The 25,184-nt window shown below is 33.2% G+C and overlaps 1 protein-coding gene and 1 non-coding gene across 2 annotated transcripts; one reads left to right on the top strand and one right to left on the bottom strand.

Annotated features, from left to right (window-relative positions):
- The first annotated feature begins 6,277 nt into the window (after positions 1 to 6,277).
- Positions 6,278 to 6,931, top strand: LOC104649586 (agamous-like MADS-box protein AGL80). The gene has a single exon (XM_010329052.1). It carries the CDS (start codon positions 6,278 to 6,280, stop codon positions 6,929 to 6,931), a length of 654 nt encoding a protein of 217 aa, XP_010327354.1.
- A 6,940-nt stretch (positions 6,932 to 13,871) lies between these two features.
- Positions 13,872 to 13,948, bottom strand: LOC112940221 (small nucleolar RNA Z221/R21b). Its single transcript, XR_003244186.1, has one exon. It is a non-coding gene; the product is annotated as a small nucleolar RNA Z221/R21b (small nucleolar RNA).
- Between the last annotated feature and the right edge of the window lie 11,236 nt (positions 13,949 to 25,184).

The following is a 25,184-nucleotide window of genomic DNA, read 5'->3' as shown; positions in this document are numbered from 1 at the left end:
TGTTGACTAGCTGAACGGATACATGTGACAAGTGAAACTATGAACACCAATGATTTCTCTACAATGTCTACAAAGCCTCTATTGGTATTATTGATTGTACCACAATGAAATACACATAATAAAGACGCGACAAAAGATAGAATCAACCCACAGCTCACCAATAACCATTGTGTATAAGGTTGTTCTATTGGGGATATCTAGTAGTTGAATTCATGTTCCTGGAGCATGAAATGCAACTTCAACCATATGTAAATGAGAGCTAAGTTAAAAAAAATACCAATATATAAGGACTAAAGACCACCTTTGCTTGTATTGACTGTCCAGGGGTAAAATGGTCATTTCCAGGACAAGGGTAATATTGTAATTACCCTAAGTAATTAATAAATTAATTTAATTAAATGATCATATACAATTTGGGGCGACTCAGAGTGACCCATTTCGCAAATGGGTTTCCACTCTGGTTCGAGCCCAACTAGGAGCAAGGAATTGATGATTTAATCATCAATTAAAATCTATATGGGTAAAAAATTCCTTTCACGTATTTATTAAAATAAATCATATTTTTATTAAGTTAATTAAAAAAGATTTAACTAATTCTTGAATTTAGTCTCCTAATTCTAATACCTCTCTCTCCCTCACGTTTGTCAACTCTCTCTCTTATTCTCAAGCTCTCTCTTACGTTATTCTGCCAAACACAACAAAAACTAGAAAATACATCAAGAGTTCTTCACACTTGAAGAACACAAAAGATTTTTTAAGTAAAAGACAAAGAAATCAAAACGTGAAGGCTAAGAGAGGTTTGTCCAGTGGGGTGTATGTTAAAGTAAAATAGGGCGTGGTGTGGAGGAGTTTCCGGGCAGCAGCTTTACACTTGAACAACATAAAAAGGTATGGGTTTCTCTCCTGGAATTCTTTCTCCAAGAGTATCCTTCGAACGTTTCTCATGCTCTTGAAAACTAAGGTTATTCCAATTTGTATGTCATTGTCCTTACCTCCCAAATGAATTTGTAGGATGGGTACATTGTACTGCTAGACTTAGGACTGATTGACATATTTATATTAAGTGTGAACATGTTTTATGTGAGGGAAATTACGAAAACGATATTCGAAGTGTCTCCAAATATTGGTGTTGTGTGTGCATCGTGGGCAGTGGCTTTAGCCACTGTTTTGGGTCGAATATTCATGTGTTTTTTTGTGTATTTTATGTGTTATGTGTTTGCAATGTGGTGTTCACTATAATAAAGAATATTGTGTTGAATAACACCCTTTTAGCTAAGTAAACCCATGAAATAGGTGACTAAAAATGAGTGAAGAATGATAAGAAAAAAAATTTCATATTGCATACTCTCCCATAAGGTTAAACTCTGGGTTTTGAAAAAGGGAAATAAATAAGTGAGGTCAATGGGAATTGAACCCAAGACCTCAAATGTTGAGCAGGCTGAAAAATAAGAGAAAAACATGAGGAGCTAAGGGAAATCGAACCCCTTAGCTACTGGTTTTGTGAGGCAAAGAAAAAGAAAAATGGGGCCTGGGGGGGGATTCGATCCTAGGTCGTGCTTTCGCGAAAAAATAAGGGAAATGCAGCGGGTGGGAATTGAACTCGCGACCTAAGGGGAGGAGAAGGAGAAAAATTAATTAAACAAGTAAATGGGAGCCGTGGGATTCGAACCCATGACCTCCAAGTACACGCGAAGGGAGAGGAAATAATGAAAAAAAGAAAATGCAAGGTGTGGGGATAGAACCCACGACCTCAGTGTTGAGGGGAGAGTTGAAATAACAAGGAAACAAAGTGATGCTGTTGGGAATCGATCCCACAACCTCACTGCCACTTGCCAATATAAATAAAATGATGATAGAGGGGACGTGGGGGTTCGAACCCACCACCTCACAGCCTCCTCAGCGAAATTTTAAAAAAAAAGGGGGGGGGGGGGCTGTGGGAGTTCGAACGCACAACCTCTCTATTGTACCGAATTTAACTCTTAAAATCAAAGGGGTTGTGGGGGCTCGAATCCCCAACCATTCGGTTATCTAAGAGTTAAATTAAAATAGAAAATTAATCCTTCACTTTAAATGTTGAGATTTAACTTAGAGTCTAATGTTATGAATATTAGAAATAAAATAAATGAAAAATATAAATATATCCAAGTGATCCAAGATTTAGGTTCCCTTGCCCAAATATCTTCATTGATGCATAAGTCAAACATGAGTAAAATATCCAAGAATAATGCCATTTACTTAGATGAACAATTAAGATCTTGGTATATATATACAAGATGCATAAGTCTTGTACGACATAATCTTAGGAAAGTAATAATCACTTAGAAAACTACGAATTAAGCTCCATTGATTGTATGTAGAGACACATAAGTCTAACATACGTTCAAAAATAAGTGGACCTAAGATGTTTGTACTGAAACGATGAACCCTATGAGGGTTAATTATGATTGTAAGATACACTAAGTGGTCAAGTGCATTGGTATAAGATGACATAAATTATGAAATGATGAAATAAACATTCACGTAATAAAAGGTGTGTAACTATGAAAAGCAAAGGTGCTAATAATGAAGAATGCGGTGACAACATGACATGAGGATAATGAATATGATTAGAGCAATCTCAAGTGAGTCTAAATAAATGTTACCAATAGATACTCACCAAGGAGAGTGTAAGATAATGAAGAGACCAGCCTCTATGAATACTCTAATGAAGGTATTGATCTTAACACAATTGATAATAATGATGAGATGATATATCTTCTAATGATCTATATTGTCCTCATATTAAAATCAACTTCCAAGATGTATGAATTGAATGTAATGGAATTTTATACTAAGCACCGATAGGCTAGCTTTGAGCGGTGATGCCTTCTTTTAGGAAGGGTGAAGGTTCACGTAACTCTCAGGATATGAGACTTTCCGACTTGCCGGGTATGGGTCTCCATACATCTCCCAGTCTTTGAATCTATAATGCCAATATAGGGATCAGGCGGGGTTAAATTTCCCATGTAAACTAGCATGTTTATTGGGTCACTTTGGCCGGTGATTCAACCTCTTTTCGTTGAGGGGGAGACACTGGATTTCATGATGCTCACATGATCTATGTCGGTTAAAGTTAAAGTTCCCATTGAATTAATGAGGCCGGCCTCAAACGAAGCACATAATGAAATAAATGATACCAAACGAGTTAGATAGGATAATCAAGAGGTGAGATAGACTCGGGTAATGACATTAGGTTATTCCTGATCATTGCACAGCAAACCCGATGAAAGTCTTAAACTACATCCTAGGTGTAGCTGGTGTTCACACTTTCCTATGAATGAAATGAAATGAAGTAGGTATGAATGAATGAAGCAGGCTCTTTGCTTGCTAATAAAGAATCCCTAGTTGAGGTCCCATATGTTGGGCCCTCATTTTTTAAAGTCTTAATGTCAAGTCCATGATTCCCAAAGATCATGGCATATGCATGAATGATATGAAAGAAGCAAGGTGCTATATGTTATGTGTTATGATATGTGTTATATGAAAATGTTATATGCTATGTGCAATACGATATATTTAATGATGCATGTTAATCTCATGGCATGACTTTCCTAACCCAACTTGGCTTCCAAAAATCATGTCGTTAGGAAAGAGTTGTTCTTTCTCATGCATGTCCTTGGTGTGTGCTTTCATATACGCATACTTAGTACAAGTGTGTACTAACCCTATAAATCTATACTATTTTAGGTGCAGCCACAAGTGGTCGATAGAGTTGTAGGATCTTTGTTGCAGCTATCCGGACGTCAACATTCATCCAGAGTTTGGTAGGTCCTCATGCTTTCGATGATGCTACTATTTTATATTCTAGCGTAGTTTTATAGTTGAGCTAGTGGAGCATGTTCCACTAGCGTTTCTTTCCTGTTTTGATTTAGACTTTGTATTGGGTCATTTTGGCAATTATACAATTAAGACTTAATGAACCATTTCTTTCAGTTGTTTATTTCTTTAATATTAGATGGTTGATGATGAACGATTATAAAATGTTAAGAATGTTTACCAAGAATGTTTAATTAACAAAAAGATTCAAATTTTCCGCTACAATTAACCTATGTAAAGCAGGTATGACGTCAGTAGGCTTGTTTGCGACCTCTGAGAGGTCAACGATGTCGGTCTCGTCTGGGGTCTAGATTGCAGTCGTGACACAAATTTTGTCTGTTATAATTATTTAGGAACAAACATTCCATTAAATGTGCATTTACTTTACCAAAACATTAATTAAATGGTTCATCACCATAGCTTGTAAATCTGACCTTAAAACTTTCCGCAATCATTCTCTAAGTACCTCTTTGACCTCGCATAAAAAAATCAATACAATAACAGTATTCAAAACTAAAAAATTAATCAAAAGACATGAATTTGTTGTTTTAAATTACTATCCGTTGAGTTGTAATAAAAAAGTAAGTCACGAATTCTTAAGTAAACAAATAATTAATGGTTTTGGCAACGGCGTTACCTTGTCTATGTATATATGTTATTCTCCTTTAATAACTATTTTTGTAACATTGTCTTATTCTTTTGAAGAGAGTGATAAAACCTTGGCTTCCAACACATATAGCTACCTCCAGTTCACTCTCTTTGAAGAACTGTCTAATATACTTGAAACAATAGAGGAGAGAAGGTGATCTAGCTGCTGCTTTGGAAGAAACTAGGTGAAAATAGTTAGAACCCTTAATGGAAAAATTCGATGGTTGCTTCATCTTAAGAGAAAGAGAGAAATATATGAATTTGAGAGCTTAAAATTTGGATAAGAGAAATATGAGATATTTATGTAATATTTTTTACCTTAATAGGTTTACCTTTTTCCACCTCTGTTATACTTCATCTGCAGCCAACACATTTAATTAGGTGATGCACCTACTTGTCCATTCAAATTATTTCTTGTGGAGTTGAAAAGATTGGATCTTGGCTGTCTATTTTTCCATTATATTTTTATTCAACTTGGGTAAAATATAGGTAGTGTACTTGGACTAATAACATGGTCAAATGAGTCTTAGTAAGTGATGAACCTACTTGGTCCTTTAGCATGTTAGTAAGTCAATGTAGGTGATGCACCTAGTTGTCACCTACTAGCTTAGTGAAGTCAAGAAAGCACCTCAATATTTTATTGCATTTATAGGCAAGAATACCTTTAACTTAACTCAAAACTTATATACACTATGTCAATTTTAACTATAGACTCCACTGCCACCTTATGATTTCAAGTTTAAATATTTTCATTGACGTCAACTTAATTGTGTCCCATAAAAATATATGGGCTATTCACTTTAAACCTGTTCTATTGACACTGGTCACATAGGAAATCGAGTTCATAATTATAACGCAAGAAAATTGATAAGTGTCTCAGAAGTAGAACAAGTACACTTAACGGGTTGTTACCCTTAAAATCATTATTTATCATTCCATAGTATTGTTAGCTTCACTACTAGTGGATTATTATAATTTGGGCATCATGATTTGATAACTCGGATAATGACAAATCATTTCTTTAAAATAATAAAATAATCTTTTTATTTTCAGTTATAAGCAAATACATTATTTTGATTAGTATTAGTACAATAATGGAATGTTGATTTACCTTCAAACTAATTTAGGAAAATATTTCACTTAGCTTCAAGTAATATGTTGTTGTATATCATATATTAATAAAAAAAATTAGGTAGGATTTAGTTTTTGATATATTTGGAAGTACTTTAAAATTTATACTAAATATAATTTCTTCCAAAATTTAAAAAATAGTAATGGAATTCTATAAGAAACCTATTTTCTATAAACTTATGACCATGTATTATGGATATTACTTATTCAAACATCAACAAAACTAAATCTTTTCCTTATATGAAAAGATCGACTCAAAATATTTTGCTAGTATTAGACCAGTTCAAAAAACAACATCAAGTTCAAGATAATATACTCTCATTTAAGTTTATTCCAAAACAATTATTGTTTATATTAAGAAATTCTATAATTCAAACTACCCAAACATTATAGAATTCCAATTTTTTATTTATATATACAAGGGTCAAATCTTAGGCAAAGACAACTACAAATACAAGAACAACAACAAAGACATTATTTAACAAACACATATATACTCATATACCTCTTCTTTAGCCATGCCTAGAAAAAAGCAATATTCGCTTTGATTGAAAATTACACGGAAAGAAAAGTCTCATACAATAAAAGACTCATAGGGTTGTTTAAAAAGGCAACAGAACTCAGCACTCTTTGTGAAATTGAAATGGCTGTCACTGTATATAGTCCTTATAGTGATGAACCTAAGGTGTTTCCCAATCTTGTTGAAGCAATCAATACTTTTCAAAAGTTTAAAGAATTGGAAACATTGGAGATATCAAAAAGTATGGTCACAAAGGAAGAATTCGCCAAGAAAAGAATCAAGAAGTTGCAAAAAAAATTACTAAAGATAAGAAAGGAAAATAGGATCAAGGAAATTACAAATGAGATGCATGAAGTGTTGAATGGAAAAATTATTTCCATTGACATGAATATTTTCTATATAAACGATCTAAGTTACGTTATTAAGAAGAACCTTCTATTAATACGTAAAATAATGAAAAAGAATGATGGTGACGAGGGGTCTACATCAAATGTCCCTCAATCAACTCCTTCAATAACAAGGACATCTATGATGTCTTCCCCAATTATAGATCCTCCATTTACTGCTATGACACCACAAATGGATCCTTTAGATGAGATCCCCTCAATCGGTGCATCAATTCAAATGAATAACAACCAGAACTCTACTGACATTCCACAAAGTCCATCAATTATTGATTTACTCAACATGAATGATGATGATTTTGTCACTTTGTTGGATGACCTTTCACTAAACAATGCTAATGATCAAGATTCAAACCCCTCCAATAACAAGTAAAGCCTTTGGACTAGTATATCTCTTCTTTTTAGTACTGTTTTATGTGTTCATATTGTCCCCTACAAATTTTATGTCTTTTAGGTTTTGTATGGTTAAGTGTGTCATAGGATTCTCTACATCAGTTTTATTTTGTAATTATAATAAGAGTCGTATGTATGTCGTGTTTGATGAATTTTTTTAAAATTTTTTTTTATTTCAGTCACTTATTAAATTTCTGAAAATTTACATATATACTAGATTGTGATTTATTTAATTATTCATTTTTTTATTGTTGTTTTTACAAAAATGTTTTTTATTTGGACGATTTTCCAAGAAAACCTTCTGCACTTTAAAATTTAAATAAATTCATTTATGTATTGAATAAATTCTCACTCTCACCTTTTTAAGATGAATAAATCATACATCTAAAATTGAGTATGAATTTTAAAATTAATGAAAATTATCAAGAAGTCCTAAAAATAAATATTATGAAAAAATAAGGTGAAGTAAAAGAAACATTATTATTATTTTATTAAGTAAGTTAAAAAATTCCATATCTTTTGGTTTAATTTGAATGTTTATAATTAATTTTTGCATTCCAACAATTTTAAATAGTATCATCACATATGTTCATTGGTTAAATTTTTCTCATTTTGTTTTTCTACCTTTGATATGTTAAGAAGTTTTTTCCACACGTAACTCGATTGGAAATTTTTAACGTATTCAAAAATAAATATGCTTGTTTACTAAACATTTGAAACATATAAATATTCAAAAAGGACAAAGGGTCTTGTATCATGTTGGTTCATATCAAATACTAATTTGTGGGGATGTTCGTTTCACATTTTACCCTAATAATTCACAAATATTCTGCATGCATAATTGTCAAGACCTAGGGGTACACCCTAGATGTATCAAGACGCATAGAACCCCAAAGAATTCTATACAAGGTATTTACCTCTCATTACATGAGAAATAGAACAATAAGAGTGAAACAAGATTTCAAAGTGCAAACATTTTATTAATGAAAAACAGAAATCTACAGATCTTATCACATCATAACCATCTAATCTAACACAATAAAATTGAGCCTGGCCCATACGTCATATCCCCCCCCCCCCAAAAAAATAATACATGAAACAAACTTGATACAATGAAACTTTGTCCTTGGAGGATTAGAACTCAACAAAGCTTCGAAATCCAAAAAGTTAAACAATTAGCTATGAAACTGATGACAATGACTTAAAACAAGAAAAGATCAGTTAAACCTTAACTTATAGTATACTACCACATGACCATGTGAGGTTGCAAAAATGGTAGTCCCTACCACGAGTCAGGGTTCTCCCTTTTGTTCTTGGATGAGTGGCTACGGTTCAAATCCTTTCTTGCCTTAGGACTAGCTTAAGATCATGACCCTTCCCATGGTTATTGTAGCCTTCAGTAGCCGTCTATAGGAAGGGTCCTTGTTCGGTGTAGAGTATCCTAGATACTGCCTATCCCTCCACGAACCTCTCCATGAATCATGGTCCTCACCACGAATTTTATGGTTGTCATGTGAGGTGAGGTAGTGCTTGGTGATGTCTTCCAAAACTTCCTCCCTTTTTGGATGTTTCCCTCTCAATTATCCCTAGTTTAGCCTTCTAGATTCTGAGGTGTTTCATTATCTCCCTCTTGGGAAAACTTGTCCTCGGTTTAGATTCTGAACATTTCTAATGGAAAAACCTCAAGACTAGCAAGCGTTCATGCATGAAACGTATAAAAAATTCAACAAATGAGGAGGAAACATTAACTCCAAGATAAACATACTCAATGTACTATAACTAACGTAGGTAAAACACCTAACAAACAAAAATGTTAAAAATTTTAAAATTCCTCATCTTTAACAAACTAAAATGTCAGAAATTTTAAAATTTCTCATCTTCAAGGAGGAGCTTCCTTCTCTAAGCTAAATGTATGCTAAACACAATTATATCATCTCTTGGAATCTATAGGGAACTTAAACTAAAATCATAGCTAAAGCATGTTCATTATATCATCTCCTGGAGTCTATAGGGAATTCACACTCAATGCACAACATGATGAGGATAATCAATCATGTAAACTCATTTTCTTTAAAACATATATTTTAAATGAACATGCATAACATAAGGAAATCATGGGAACACATAAAACACATGACTCTAAAACATAGGACAAGTCAAGAGGAACTCATTACCTCAAGCTAGAGTCAAAGTAGAAGGAAAAAGTATGGATATTGAGACATCATATCGGCCTTGACCTCAAAGTAGCACCCTGCACGATATTATTTCCTTCATAGCGCTTTGTCACACGCAACTTCTTGTTTCTTAACTCCTAAACTTTTCTCTCATAAATCTCAACCAGGACTTCCTCACATGAAAGGTTTTTTTTCATGTTCAACTCATATATTAGAGATGGATGTCGTAGTAGTTGCTTTGAAGATATGACGTCATTATTTGTATAGTGTTCATGTAGATGTATTCATTGATCATAAGTCTTATGTGTGTATTTTCTCTGAAAGATCTTAATCTCAGAAAAATGAGGTGGTTATAATTACTCAAGGATTATGACATGAGTATTCTATACAACCCAAGTAAGGCTAATATTGTTTTTGATGCCTTGAGCAGGTTGTCTATGGCTAGTACTGCCTACTTTGAGATAGATATGAAAGAACTAGCAAAGGTTGGGCACAGACTTGAACGATTGGGAGTTCATTTATTGGATTCCACAGATAGAAGAGGAGTGGTGATTAATAGGGCTAGATCTTCATTAGTGTCAAAATTAAAAGAGACGTAGGATCAAGAACCAATTTTTTAGAAATTAAAGACAAATGTAATGGCTTTTTTAACAAGGGAGCGATGGAGTATTAAGGTATCAACTTTAGGTTATGTGTAGCAAGACTTTTGAACTAAAAGAATGCATCATAAAGAAAGTTTATAACTCTAGATATTTCATTCATCCGGGTTCAACAAAGATGTATCACGATTTAATACAAGTATTGCCTGAGTAATATGAAGGGCATTCTATAATTTTTGTCTAAGTGATCGAATTTCCAACAAGTTAAAGTAGAGGACCAATGGCCTGGTAGTATGTCCTAGAATATAAAACTTCCAGAATAGAGGTGAGAGATTATTAATCCTGATTTTATCCTAGCTTTAACAAGATCTCGCAGGAATCATGATTCAGTTTGGGAGATTCTTGATAGAATGACAAAATTAACCCATTTTTTTCCTGTAAAGATTACCCCTTCACCAGAGGACTATGCCAAGTTGTATCTTCAAGAAGTGGTTAGACTTTATGCAGTTTTTCACACTATTATTCAGACAGAGATGAGCAATTTACTACACAATTTTGTATGTTATTCAAAAAAGGCTCGGGTTCAAAGGTTAATTTATGTACTGCCTTTCATTCTTATATAAATGGTCAAGTAGAGCACACTATTCATACCTTAGAGGATATGTTGATGGATTATGTGATTTATTTAAAAGGTAATTATGATGATCACCTACCTCTTATTGAAATTTGGTTACAACAAATGTTAGCACTATACAAATGGCTTATTATGAAGCTTTTTATGGGAGAAGATACAAATCTCATATTAGATGGTTTGAATTTAGTCAAGAAGGGTTGACAGGACCTCATTTAGATAATAAAGCTATGTAGATGATGAAAGTGATTCAAGAGAGGTTGAAATAACACAGAGTCCAATCCTACACCTATGTAAGAAAATACATTTAGACTTTGAAGCATATGATTGGGTATATTTGAAAGTTTCACCCATTAAAGGTTCTATGGTATTTTGTCAGTAAGAGAAGCTTGGTCCTCGATATTTTGACCCTTACAAAACTAGATAATGTATCTTATGAGATGGACCTACCAATAGAGTTATCCATAGTTCATGCAGCAATTCACATCTCCATGTTGAAGAAGTTCTTGGGCGATCCTTCATTAATCATAAAAATTGAAGATATTGGGATCAATGATAACTTACCTTATGAGTTGATTCTTGTCCAGATACAAGATCACCATGTTTGCAGGTCGAGGACTAATACAGTAGAATCACTCAAATTTCTTGTTACAATTACAATATGGATTTGCAAAAAGTTAATGCAATTATAAACCAAGCAGTAGGTGACATCTGAATGTGTACAACGGGATGTACTAAACAAAATTTTTGACATATAACATATTAAAATCTCACAACATAATTTTGTGAGCTCTTGAACTCACAAATATCAAAATATATAATAAAGACGATATTACTTTCCTAGCAATCAAGAAGAAAAAGACATGTTACTGAATATATTTTTATAAAAAGATAGTCTATCAAGTTGTTTTTAAATTTAAGCTTCACAAAATTAGTTGAAAGAAGCTAAATTAAAGAGTTGTTACTTATTTATCAAAAAAAAAACGTTATTAGAGGGGAATGAGTTATCACTACAAAAAATGATCTTTAACGATTATTAATAGCTAAATCATAGATAAATATTTATTCTAAGAGGAAATAGGTACTCTGTGTAAATGTCCATGAATTCTATACCAACACTGAATCAAATGACAGTTTATTAATGTCGGTAAAGGCTATAGTACTCTATGTGGACGTGCATACTTATTACCGAAAACTAATTTTTTCTATAGTGTATTTTCAAATTTGTTAGTTTCAAAAACAACTTGATCTCTTATATGCCTAAAAAGAAGAGAACAAGAAATAGAAAAATTAGTTAATTTGCAATAAAAGATGTGGACTAATTGTCTCTATATAAATATTCTAGGAATAGTGCAATGCAAACAAAATGTTTGTACCCAAGAAAAAACAGTGAGAATAATATACTAATTGTGGCAAGAAAGAGAGAAATTATTTTGCTTCTTTTAACAAACTTCATCATTTGTTCCGCATTAGTTATCAAAAATATTTGTTGTTAGGTGCTATCAAATATAGCACAACCCTATAAATTTTCAATCATCCTCACTATTCTTTTAAACATAATTAAAAAATGTCACAAAATATGCAAAAAGAAGTTGGAATAGATACAAAAAATGATCTTTAACGATTATTAATAGCTAAATCATAGATAAATATTTATTCTAAGAGGAAATAGGTACTCTGTGTAAATGTCCATGAAGTCTATAGCAACATTGAATCAAATCACAGTTTATTAATGTCGGCAAAGTCTATAGTACTCTCCGTGGACGTGCATACTTATTACCGAAAACTAATATTTTGTATCGTGTATTTTGAAATTTGTTAGTTTCAAAAACAACTTGATCTCTTCTATGACTTAAAAGAAGAGAACAAGAAATATGAAAAATTAGTTAACTTGCAATAAAAGATATGAACTAATTGTTTCTATATAAATATTCCAGGAATAGTGAAATGACATACAAAATGTTTGTACCCAAGAAAAAACAGTGAGAATAATATACTAATTGTGGCAAGAAAGAGCGAAATCATTTTGCTTCTTTTAACAAACTTCATCATTTGTTCGGCATTAGTTATCAAATATTTGTTGTTAGGTGCTAATAAATATAGCACAACCCTATAAATTTTCAATCATCCTCACTATTCTTTTAAACATAATTTAAAAATGTCATAAAATATGCAAAAAGAAGTTGGAATAGATACATCAATTACTATGTTTTATAGTAAAAAATTAAGCTTAATGAAAACTTTGAGAAAGGAAACACACTTTATAAGAATCTTAATTAATGTATATGAATTCAATAAATAAAAACTTACAAACAATAATGGAAGAAATAAAATATTTGCTTACTAAAGAATTAAATGTAATAAATTCAACCATCAACCATTTATGCAGCGTATTGAATTGTGAAATCAATTTTCTTTGTTTATATGAAGAAACCTTTAGAAAGGGACAAAAAAAAGATCAATTTTCAGTCATCCTTGCTGAAACTTAACAGAGTTAAAAAAAGTCACCAAAATAGGGGGAAAATTGCCAATATTCCATCAATCACTTGACTTATAGTTAAGATTATGCTCCATGTAAACTTTCAAGAATGAGAAATTTTGGTATATCCTTACACTGGATTGTAACAATAGAGTAGTCTTTATCTTACCAATTAAGGACACTCACATTAGGCCTCTCTTTTTAATTCAATTCTTCACCAGAAGCACGTTCATAATCTTGGTGTGCAAACATTAGTTGGTGATTGTCTTCTCTCGGTATATGAGGGACCCTTGGAATTTCTTAATTTATCGCTACATCTAAGTACAATTTACAATAGTTGCTTCATCATAGATAACTCTTTCACATTGGATTTGATATTCGTGAGGACAGTGCTCACCTGAGACAATAGTCCTTGTCTACCATTCGGGCTATTGACTCAGGCACGATCATTAGTTGTTTTAGAGAATTTCCTGGTATAATATAAAAAGGAGAAATACTATTCAAAATAATATAACTAGGACACATCAGACACCTCAAATGTATTCTTAGACAATTTAATTTTGTAAATCATCCAGCAGAAGCACACAAAATGTTTCTAGTGATCTCGAGAACATGTTGAGTTTTACCTTCAGCTTGTCCACGCTTGTGCTTTCTTTAAGTTGACATAATTACACCCCTGCTTTACATTTAACTATTATAGCTTCTTAGTGCCGCGATAGTATTAATATGCACGATACATTATATCATATTTCTAAACATTTCTAAATATGCAAAATGTAATTCCAGGGAACTGAAGATCATGATAAGTATGCATTTTTTCATATAGTTTTTTTTTTGCAACTTGCTAGATCATACTTTACTCTGTTGTTTCACCAAAATGAAACTGTAGAAACTTCGTATTGAAGAAACTAACAACTGTTAATTTTAGCAGAAGCCTAATAAAATAGAATAACATGTTTTCTGCAGTACAAATAAGTATACATATGCTCACTTGTTTTAGTTCTCACATGCAAATGAACTTTTTTAACAACTCAAAAGGGTGTATTGGTATGAGAAATTTGACATCACTAATATCAGAGTGGCGCATGGCTTTCTCGAGATCTCATCACATCCCCAATTAATAAACACAAAAAATCTATGCGTGAAAGTGAGAGAGAAACAATAGCTGAGATCTCATGAAAATGATATTATAGTTCACACATAAAGGAAAATAGAAAATCACTTATAAACTGACAAACCTCTTTAATCATAACAACTATAAATAGAGTCCTCGCAGCCTCTCATATTTCTCGACAATAATACAAAAAGATGAAATATCAAATTAGAATATAATCAACTGATATTAAGAGGTTAAAGCTAAAGTTGTTTAAAGTTATATAACAAAAAACACATATAAATTTAGATTTTTATCAAAAAAGTTGAGGAAACAACAAAATTTGAATAACCACATAATATCTTTGCCAGTTCATTCAATTTATTCGATTGATGGTTCTCACTACCGAGTGACTGTTTCTTGAACTCTTCAAAAATTTCAAAAGGTATGTATTGAATTCTCCAAAAGTAATGTATTTTTGAATAATTCGACATGGATGAGTTAACGTAAGTGAAGAGTCCGCATAACTAAGCCAAGTTAGACAATATCATTATCTGAGAATCCAAACTTATTTGTCTTTTTCAGTACTAAAATTTTCAAATAAGGAAGATATATTTTTCTACTGGAAAACATAAGGACATTGAAGACAGTGAGGAAACAGGAAAATCCAAGTCACATTATATTTCAATCAATATTAATTCAAAAGTCAGAGGACAGAACCAAATCTTAACTGTAGGTAGTTAAGAAGACTCACTTTTTGTTGTTTTTGATGGTATGAATGGTTCGAGTTTCAGACTTGCGCTAATATTGGAACACAACAACTTTTTCTTTCATTTCTTCCATGAGTAACAGCTTGTTGAGTTCCTCTAGCAAATCTTGTCTATACCTCACAAGCATCAACATGTTCCGACATTGCATCATTTGATTCCTTGAATCTTAACCATCCTATAAAATTCTTTTCATATATCTTCACTTTGTAATCTCTATCATATAGTACCTACAAATATTTGGAGTTTTCTATTTCAATGTGTATAATGTATTCTGCATATTTATTTGATTATAACATACAGTTTTATCGTCAATGAATGCTTCGAGAAGAACATATATAGGTCCTTTTTTATCCAGTTACTCCCATCCGTAAAAAAGATCATTTTAAGTAACATATCAAGATTCACATTAATTAAGAAAAGCTAAAAAAAATTAGTGGTGTGTGTCATAAAGAAGAGAGGGAAAAACAAATAAAATCTAAAGTTAAACATGCATGAGTAAATAAAACCCAGTTAGAAACATAAAATTACAAAATTCTACGATAAACTATATATAAAGCAGAAAATGCACAATAAAAGAAGCAGAAAACAAAATACCCAACATATTGTGACTATCAAAATGTAAACTTGCCAAGGAAAAAGAATATAGAAGTGAGAAAACTAATAAGGGGAACGAACACAAATTTTCAAGCATCTCTGAGTATGAAACAAGCCAAATTAGAAACATCATGAACAAATCATAGCAAAACCGGAAAAATGTAATAAATACCACTGAAGAACTGAAAATAAATATTCATTTGAGAATGATTGATAAAAGTAGGTATATTCATGATCATCACAAACAATAAACATAAACCATAGAAGAGAAAAAACAGATGCAAGAAATTTTTTTAAAAAGACTTAAAAATTTCAGGGCTCGGAAGAGAAAGAAATAGAAGATTCCATGGAGGAATGGTCTGGTGGACCTTTATACTTGTATAAATTGGTGTTCTTAACCATTCTACTTAACTATTTATCAACTGAGCCCTTATACTCAATGGACGTCAACATTTTAAACCCCCTTGGCCTTGTCGGAGCTTCAAACGCTCAACAAAAGTGACACGTCGTCATTCACAACAGATTTCAAATGACACATCATTAATCATTTATTTTTAAGAATAAAATATTTCTCTTCTTTCCTCTTTCATTCTTCTTTAACCATGTCTCAATTTTTTACATTAGATGTCACCATCACAATCATCGTCTTCACCATTAGAACCATTTTCTTATATCACAAAAATCACAATTAATTTTTATGTTCTCATCGTTCATAAAGCCACAAAAATTAATTATTTTTTAATTTTTGTATTACTTATATTTTTATTAACAGTTTTAAAATTTAAATATAGTACTCACTCGCCTTAACGAGTGTCAAATCACACACTTTTGCCAACTCATCCATATTTTAGTCACATAAGTGTGGTCAACGGTCAGAAGGGTCCGCTAAATTGTGTTGTGTTGAGTCTAAGGATCCATATGATAAATATATAAGTAAAAGGGTTCAAAATACAAACTGATACAAGTGCAATGGTCCCCAGACCATTTCACCAATTCCAAAATCAAACTATCAAAGGAAAGAGATGGTTTGAGTTTCTTACACGTGGATATAAAAGGATTATGGCAAATAAAATTAGGCTAGTTGGAGCAAAAAATAAAAGCATTCACGGTACACTTTAGACTGCTTTTTGTACTATTATAGGATGCCATGTTCGTCCTCTCTTACTCGCTTATATATAAGGTTAATATCAACAAATTAAGATTTTAAGGATTGTCCATTATAAAAGCAATTTTCCTCTATGAGGATAGGTGAATGTATATTGATCAAAGAAATATGTAGTTTTTTAATTCATTGAGATTAGTGACGGGGTTAGATTTTATTATTACTGGGTTTAAAATCGGAGAAGCAGAACTACGAATTAGTAAAAGGGGGTCCAACATCTATTATACATATTTAAAAAATAATTTAATCATGTATAAATAATAATATTTCCGTCTAAGAGGGTTCGGATGAACCCTAAGTATGTTACTTCCGTCCTTAAAAGGACCTTATCTCACACCACCTCATTTGTTCTCATGTTGCAAACATGGTCATCTAAAATATGAACTAGAATTTCCTCATAGCATAATCTATCCTTATTCCCATCATTTTCAGTTGGTACAATATATGAAGGATCACCCATACACTTCTTCAACATGGAGACATAAAATACTGGACGAACTAGTGCTAAAACTTGTGGTAGCTCTAATTCGGAAGCTACATCGCCAATTCTCTTTGATATTTATAAGACCACTGTACTGGGGACTAACTTTACCCTTCTTACCAAACCTCATAACACCCTTCATGAGTGAAACATTCAGATATACCCAATCATCCACTTCAAACTCCTTTTTTCAAACTAACAATATAATGTAATATTAATATATGTCTCCCTTTGTTCATATGATTCAGGAAGACTTATGATAATTATATAACCTTATATATCCATGAGTATCAATGTTCAACCAAGGTTAAGGGTTTTAGCCTGATGCAAATTGGGTTGTCCTCGTGTTGTCACAGAATAATTTAAGGTCAAGAGGCTACTATTTATCTTCTTTCTTCTACAGATTATTGTTGCCCTAATTGTTAAATATGAGCAGTTATAAATGTGTAAAAATGACTCACTATAAACTATAATGGCTCCCCATATGTGTACTGGATATTCTGAATGATTGTGTACTGGCTTCCGTTGTCACTTGTTCATGTTGTTCGTTGCTAGCTACCGGTTAAGTGTCATAGTTGATTTTGTACTATTATTTATTGTATGTTAGTTTTATTTTGAGTTTGTCAATGATAACTACTCATTACATGTTGCCCCGTACTGAGCCCTACTTGTATTTTCCTTTGTTTTTTTATGGAGTGCAATAAGTGTACCAACAGCTTCGACTGGCCTTCAATTCTAGTCAGTCTCAAGTATATCAGGTTTAAGGTTGAGCTACTCATTTAATCTCGTGTTGGATTATCTCGTTCATAAAATTATATCATTTGTTTTTGGACATACACTATTTTATTTAATTATTTTGGTGTCTTTAATACTCTTAGACTTAGTATTTGACAATTAGATGTCCTTTTTGTGATGACTTTCATGTTTTAGAAATGGCATATAGTAGATTATAATTGATTTGTGTTTCTTTTATTAATGAGATTTATGTTTCCTCATTATTATTAGTAATTAATGTAAGGTGAATGATTAATACATGTTGGGGATGAATTCTTTTGTTCACCCACCTAGGAGGTCAAGTATTGGTACCACTCACGACTAGATTTGGATCGTGACAAACTTCTTATCAGAGCATTAGGTATGGTGATCTCATTACATAAGGACAAGTATAGTAGAGTCTTGTTAAACGGTATGGGGACACCTTAACTTTTCTTGGAGAGGCTATTGGACTTCAGGAAAATTTTAATCCTTCTTTCTTTCGTGCTAATACTTGAATCCAATTGGTATCTTGGTGATACAAATTTGTATCTAAACTTCTTCACTTTATTTCATTTATGGTTAATCATAGAGTATTAGATGTTGGAATAGCATCACCAAAAAGAAAAAAATATGTCCTTAAAAATAGGTAAATTTTCCGATTGACTACAAGGCATACAATGACTTCTAATGGACTTGATATTTACATTTAGTTCATAAAGAGGAAACCCTTTTTCTTCATGGGTACTGATTATGACAACGTTTATGCTTTCACTGTTTCTTGTTTTGAGTTGCTTTATAAGATGAATAAAGTCAACAAACTTAGTATTGAGGTTATGATATACTAGTTTCAGCGAGACACAAAATATGGTTATAGTCTCATGTTGATTGTTGATTATTAAAGTCACTACATACGACTTAAGGCACATTTTCTATCTTTCGCATCCTATTAGATATCCCAAATGTTGAGTGATAAGGTGATAGATGGTTTTCTGAATATCGAGAACGAAGGTATGTGTTGCAGCCTATGAGGTCAAAATTTGTACTTTACATATATATCTGACAACATGAAACAATTTTCGTAAGGAACAACTACAAAATGAACTTCATTATGTTTGAAAAATACATTTGGATAGAATTTTTATCACATGTATGGTTTGTTTAGTTATGATAAAATTAGGTTGCGCCAATTAGAATTAGAATCTTTACTACGATTCCATGGACCGATTGTATATGAAAGAACATCATGATACGACTACTATAATTGTACGAATACTTACTTCGTTAGATGTATGAAATGTGTTACTTTTTTTATCGACATGATCTAAAAAAGAACGCAAATTTGCTTGGGCTAAAGACAACCGATTTTGTAATGTTTTGTAGTTATTCAAATGTAGAAATGTGTGGGCTATTTCTATATAATCTTATAGATACGTATGATGTATCCTAGTGACGTATATAAAAAACAGTCATGGTTTGGTACTTGTGTTATGTGGAAATGAATATGTAGATTGTCAATTCTGAATACTAACTAATTAAGGAGTGGTCAGTTATATAACATGTTCAATTAATGGGATTTATTGTTGCATTTGAATTTGAGAAATGAACTATTTTTTTACCACGGATGCTTGGGTTGAGCATTTAAGAATGATTTTAGTGGTCAATATTTTGTAGGATCATAGAGCATATAGGTTGGAAATTTTTTCTTGAGGATTTTAAATGAGGCCTGATGATTTTATCTTAAGCTTCAAAAGAGTGGATTGTTAGTGGAAGGACAAGCTTATGAATAAAGAAAGTCCCATTTTAAGCATACATGGGTGAAGCAAATTGAAGATTTCACTAAGAATGTGCGTATAAAATTGGGTTTGTCCCTTGAATTTTTTTGGTATAATTGAGTTTAAGGTTTCATGTAGAGGAAAAGATTCACTTCGTGGTAATGATAAGGGCTTGTTGAGCATGATTGTATACGAGTTAGTGATGGATTATTATTGAGATGTAACTACATTATACAAATTGTTGGCTAATTAAATTTTGTATGATAAGAATGACTTGTATTCAGTGAGTAACATGGTTGTATGAAAAGTTTTGAGAGATGTTTGGGTACCGCTCGAATATAATTTTGTACTGAGCTAGAACTTGCCTGGCTAGTCCTGCTAAAAGTAAGTTGTAATAGACAATTATGAAAGTATCATAGGCCTTTGTTCAATGTAGCCCATTTTTAGCCTAAATAAAAGAAAACCAAATGAAACTAATCCTTGTTTGATCCTAATGATTTGAGCTTAAACTAGATCTTTTTTTTCCAACCTAACTGATCTTTTTAGAGAATAATGTGTTGGCCCTGGTCCCTCCTTGGACATGTCCACCTCAACTTATGCAAAAAACATAAGTTGAGGGTGGCTAAATAAGTAAACAACCTTTTTTATGGCCCAGACCCAACTTTGGGTATTGTGTACTTTGACTCATGGCAAATCCATGAGTTGAGAGTGGATCTCTGGAAAGTGGGTTTGAAAAAACAAAGAGGGAGAAAGAGAAAAAGTAAAGTGACTCTAGAATCAGTTGAAAGAAAAGAGAAAAAAAATACAAGCAAAAAAAGAAGAGAATCACTTACACAAATGAAGAATGAAGGGAAAATAGCAAGGTGAAATAATATGAAAAACTGGGCGAAATAAAATGATAAAAACTGGTATGTTTAGCCGATGTGTCAAGGAGGGAAAAAATTCACTAATGTATACCTAAATATACCCTACCTGACCCTGAGCCTATGTTACACGCTAAGATATCCCTATCGTGATCCTAAGAGTTGTATAGCGAACTTAAAGTAGTGAAAATAAGGGCAAGCTTATGACAATATGTGTGAATGAGTGTGAATTTGTTTTGAGAGTGAGAGTTGAAAAGTAATCCTTATACTGAAACTGAAATCATTGTGTGAAAAATGAAGATTTTGTTTTGAAGTGAGGACACTAGTTGCAATACCGGAAATAGTAGCATGTCAGGTCTGATTCCACATAAATCAAGCCTAATAGTGATAGCATGCATAAATATGATGATACTGATCGGGATTGATAGCCAAATGATTGCGAAAGATAAAACATGGATACTATTGTACAAAGATTTTGTATTGAGTCATACTACGTCGCTTGAGGACAAACAACAAATTTAAGTTGAGGGTGTTGATATACCATGGTGTCACGGTATTTTTAATACTTTTTTTATAAGTTTAGTGTGTCCAACAGCCTTTTTGCAACTAATTTTTATTTAAGTTTCTCTTTATTTGCAGGAAATCTGTCTAAAAGATGAATGCGGAGGTTTTTTGAGCTAGAAACGCAGAAAAGTACCACCTACGGAGCTTTTGACGGTCCATCGTGCCCGTGACGGTCTGTAGGTGGCATCGTAGTGCAGCTGCTGAAGGAAGATGGGAAAGTCTAATGAAGTGTGGGGTTACGGAGTGCATGACGGACCGTCGTAGCCATGACGGTCCATCCTGCTGGTTCGTCATAAAGATCAGAGAAGTAGTCCCAGTATCCAATTTTCAAGAGTTATGTGTTATAGAACGGAGACCCCCGACGGACCGTTTTGCCTGTGATGATCTGTCATACCTGCCGTCGAGGGTAATGAAGAAAGCAGCAGACGAAATTGCAAAAGTATGGGACGACGGAGTCCATGATGGCCCGTCGTGACCACCATGATCCGTCCCGAGATCCGTCGACCCTGCCGCGTGTTGACACATTTCCAGCTTATAGATTCCTTATTTAATTAGGTTTTTATTTTTTATAAATAGTTCAAAAAACCTCGTTTTTGGGGTTAGACTCTTGGTTATTTGAGCTTCTTTTGTGGATTAGACTTCGTGATTATTATTACACTTTTTGAAAATCTTTAGTCTTCAATTAATTGCAGTAATTGATTGTTGGTGATTTTTGTTGATTAATCAAGTGACCTTTTGGATTTTATTCTTTCTCATTGAAGTAAGTACATGAATTCTTATATTGCATATTTGAATATTGTGATTATGACTATGGGTAACTAAACTCCATAACTAGGGTTGTGGGAACCATAGACGAATAATGAGGTAAAACCTAACTAAAATAACAATTCTAGAATAGTGTCTTACATGTATTGATAATTCTTTCACTTAGAAGTCTTTTTAATGGATGGCCAACGTTAGAACTCTCCTTAATGCTACTTGCCGGACCAAGGATATAGATAATATGAAAAGAATTATCAACATATATTTAGTGTATGCTATCCAATAGACTAGTATTGACTGTTACGAGGTAATAACTTAGTCAAATATAAAATACAATGCTTAATATAAGGTAAAGGTAAGGGTTAGTATAGCAACACACGTAGCCGGACCAAGCTGTGGAGTGAAATTTTCTAGATGCCGGACCAAGGATTTAGAAATACATAACTTATCACTTTGCATGCCAGATACTAGGAATGAATTGTTATTGTTAGAATTATCAAGTTATGAACCTGTGGGAAACACGTAAACCCTAGTTACTTTTATTAATTGATTAAACTCCAACATTTGAAGCTGTTAGTGTCTCCTTTAATTTAGCTAGTTATTTTCATTCATTTAGAAGTTAAAAAACCCCTTTTAATTGTCTTTGCTTTCCAAGGAAATAATTAACTAAATAGTAGTAATAATAGATTGAAGTTAAGTCTGAACTATTTTTCTCATGGGAACGATCCCAACCTTATTAATTGGGTTCTTTAATTGATACGACCGCTATAGTTCTTATTTGAGAAGTAAGTTTGAGCGTATCCACCTGAGGGGCTGGCCTTCATATCGATTGGATTGAAACCCAAACCGAATGTATCTTGATTATCCATTCGACTGATAGGATTCACAATTCCTTACAACGACAAGCCTAACCCCTTTTTGAGTTCATATCCGTTTTGTACCATTTGAGCCCCGACCATGACTGAAGTAGAGGACAGACGAGGTTGGAGGATAGGCTTTCCTTCTAAGAACTTATTAACCGTTATTATCTCCAAAGCCTGACAGTTGTGAGATTCACAACCTCTTTTAGCCTCAATGCATGGTATTGAAGGATCTCGGGTTATTGGGAGATTATCTTCATCATGGACAATAATTTCTTGTTTGTCATGTTCAAACTTGACCACTTGGTGTAGAGTAGACGACACAGCTCTAGCCATGGATCATGACCACTTGGTGTAGAGTAGACGACACAACTCTAGTCATATGGATCCATGGCCTACCCAAAAGTAGATTGCAAGACGTGTCCATGTCTATAACTTGAAAAGTGATTCCAAACTCCGCTGGTCCAATTGTAACAATTAAGTATATTTCACCAAGAGTATCTCATTTTGCACCATCAAATGCCCGTACACAAACATTATTAGTACAAAATAATTTTGAGCTTTCATCTTTTTCAGAAACTCTTCAGCATCTTCCTCAGTGAATGGTTTTTCATCAGCAACTGGTTTTCTTTGATTTTTTTTGTCCCTCTTTCATTCTTACGGAGCATAACATCTTCCGGAAAGAGTTAAGCCTCTTGTTTCATTTGTTTCTTCGACAATCTTCTTTCCCTTGTGAGTAACGACGAGTTTGTTGTAGTTCCACGGAACGGCCTTGGTGTTTGTGATCGGAAATTGTGTTGCAATTTGTATCACAACTGGCTCTTTCATACTTTCTTGATTTTGATCAAACGTTGAAAATTTACGAAGAATGTAGCCTTATGGACCATTCAAAGGTACGTCTCCTCTTTTTATAGATTCAGGGACATACAACACTAGCTTCCTCGATTTTCTAAAATTCAAACGTGCATCTTTAACAATTATCAGTGCCCTTTGTATGGGTTCTAAAACATACTAGACTCTTCTTTTGAAATCTTTATTTCCACTTTTGTTCTACACTTTTGTTCATAATCTTCAAAAATGTCAACCATCCCCACAACACGCTCATTATTATAAGCAGGGAGTGCGTTATTCGTGACATTTGGTGCTTCCTCATTGCGTACCTCGATTACCTTATCCTTGATTGACTTCTCAATGACTCTTTTTAGGGTCCAACAATTCTCTTTGCTATGACCTGGAGCGTTGGAGTGATACTTGCATATAACAGTTGGATCAAAACTTCTTGCATTTTGATTGACAACGTACGGATTGTCATGTTCAACCAGTGTCAATTGTATTAATTTCTGTAACAAACTCGTATACGATTCCCCAATTAGGGTAAGATTTTCTTTTTGACCTTGTTCTCTCGTATATTTTTTTCGGGGACGTAGATTGTATGGCGCCTGGAAATTTTGTTGTTGGGGTCGAGAAACTTGTGGGGCAGGCCCCCACTATTGTTGGCGTGAACATATGCCTTAATATTGAAAGCTATATATTGGGACGGGTAATAATGCTGAGGAGAATTATATTGTTCTTGTTGGACTTGACCATAAGGATTGTTCATGCACATTTGAACCCCTCTTGATCCAAATGCCGTCATGGACACTTCCTCCTTCTTTTTTCGATTGGTAAAATACCGGATCCACTTTGTCTTGCTTGTATGGTATCTCAAATGGCTGCTTGACTCTTAATCTTAACCGACTTTATGCCATTCTCTACAATTTCTCCGATCTTAATCGTTTCGGAAAAAGGCTTGCCCATTTCAGCGAGAAGATGATGAAGTAGTCAAGTTCTTGAGACTGGAGAAAAACATCAATTAACTCATAGTCTTTCATCGGAGGTTTGACTCTAGCCGCCTGCTCCCTCCATCTTAAGGCATATTTCCTAAAACATTTTGATGTCTTTTTTACATATTAGCTAGGAAATTGCGATCGGGAATAGAATCGATATTGTATTGAAATTGTTGGACAAAATCTTGTGCCATGTCATCCCAAACGTGCAAATGGGAAATGTCCTTATCAATAAACCATTATGATGCTACGCCCGTTAAAGTCTCTCCAAAGAAAGCCATAAGAAGTTCTTCTTTTCCTCCGGTTCTTCTCAATTGATTACAGAATCTTCTCAAATGAGCCACTGGATCGCCATGACCATTTTATTTCTCAAACTTTGGAGTTTTGAATCCTAGAGGCAATTGAACATCTTGAAACATGCAGAAGTCCTTAAATGAGACACTTTTGTGTCCTCCCAGACCTTGCATATTTCTTATGTTTTGTTCCAAACTCCTCATTTTCCTTGCAATTTCTTCATGTTCCTCATTCTTAATGTTTTTCTCAACTTCAACGGGAGAACTGTATTAGTGGTGGTAAGAGTTAGGAACATTGAAAGTTAATTTAGGGGCATGACCTTGGCCATATTGATATTTGAGTGTAGGGTCATCATTGGATTTTTGTACCAATGTCGATTAAGGATTTGTGTTATTTTGGACAGTAGGCATGAAAAGTGGATTATTCATCATTGATGGTTTCAACGGGTTTAGTGAGGAAGTTCCGGCAGTATTAGATGTGTTAATGTAAGGTCCAAACTTATGTAGATAAACCGTGTCACTGGTTGACACTTTGTTGGGGAATGGCATATTAA

The sequence above is a fragment of the Solanum lycopersicum genome, chromosome 10 (genome assembly GCF_036512215.1).
Source record: "Solanum lycopersicum chromosome 10, SLM_r2.1".
In the NCBI taxonomy this organism is placed as follows: Eukaryota; Viridiplantae; Streptophyta; class Magnoliopsida; order Solanales; family Solanaceae; genus Solanum; species Solanum lycopersicum.
Note: the sequence above shows the minus strand (reverse complement) of the source record. Positions and strands in the feature narration are given on the sequence as shown.

Bases quoted from the DNA above. Each gene is read 5' to 3' on its own strand.
- LOC104649586 (XM_010329052.1), top strand. From the start codon at position 6,278: ATGGCTGTCACTGTATATAGTCCTTATAGTGATGAACCTAAGGTGTTT.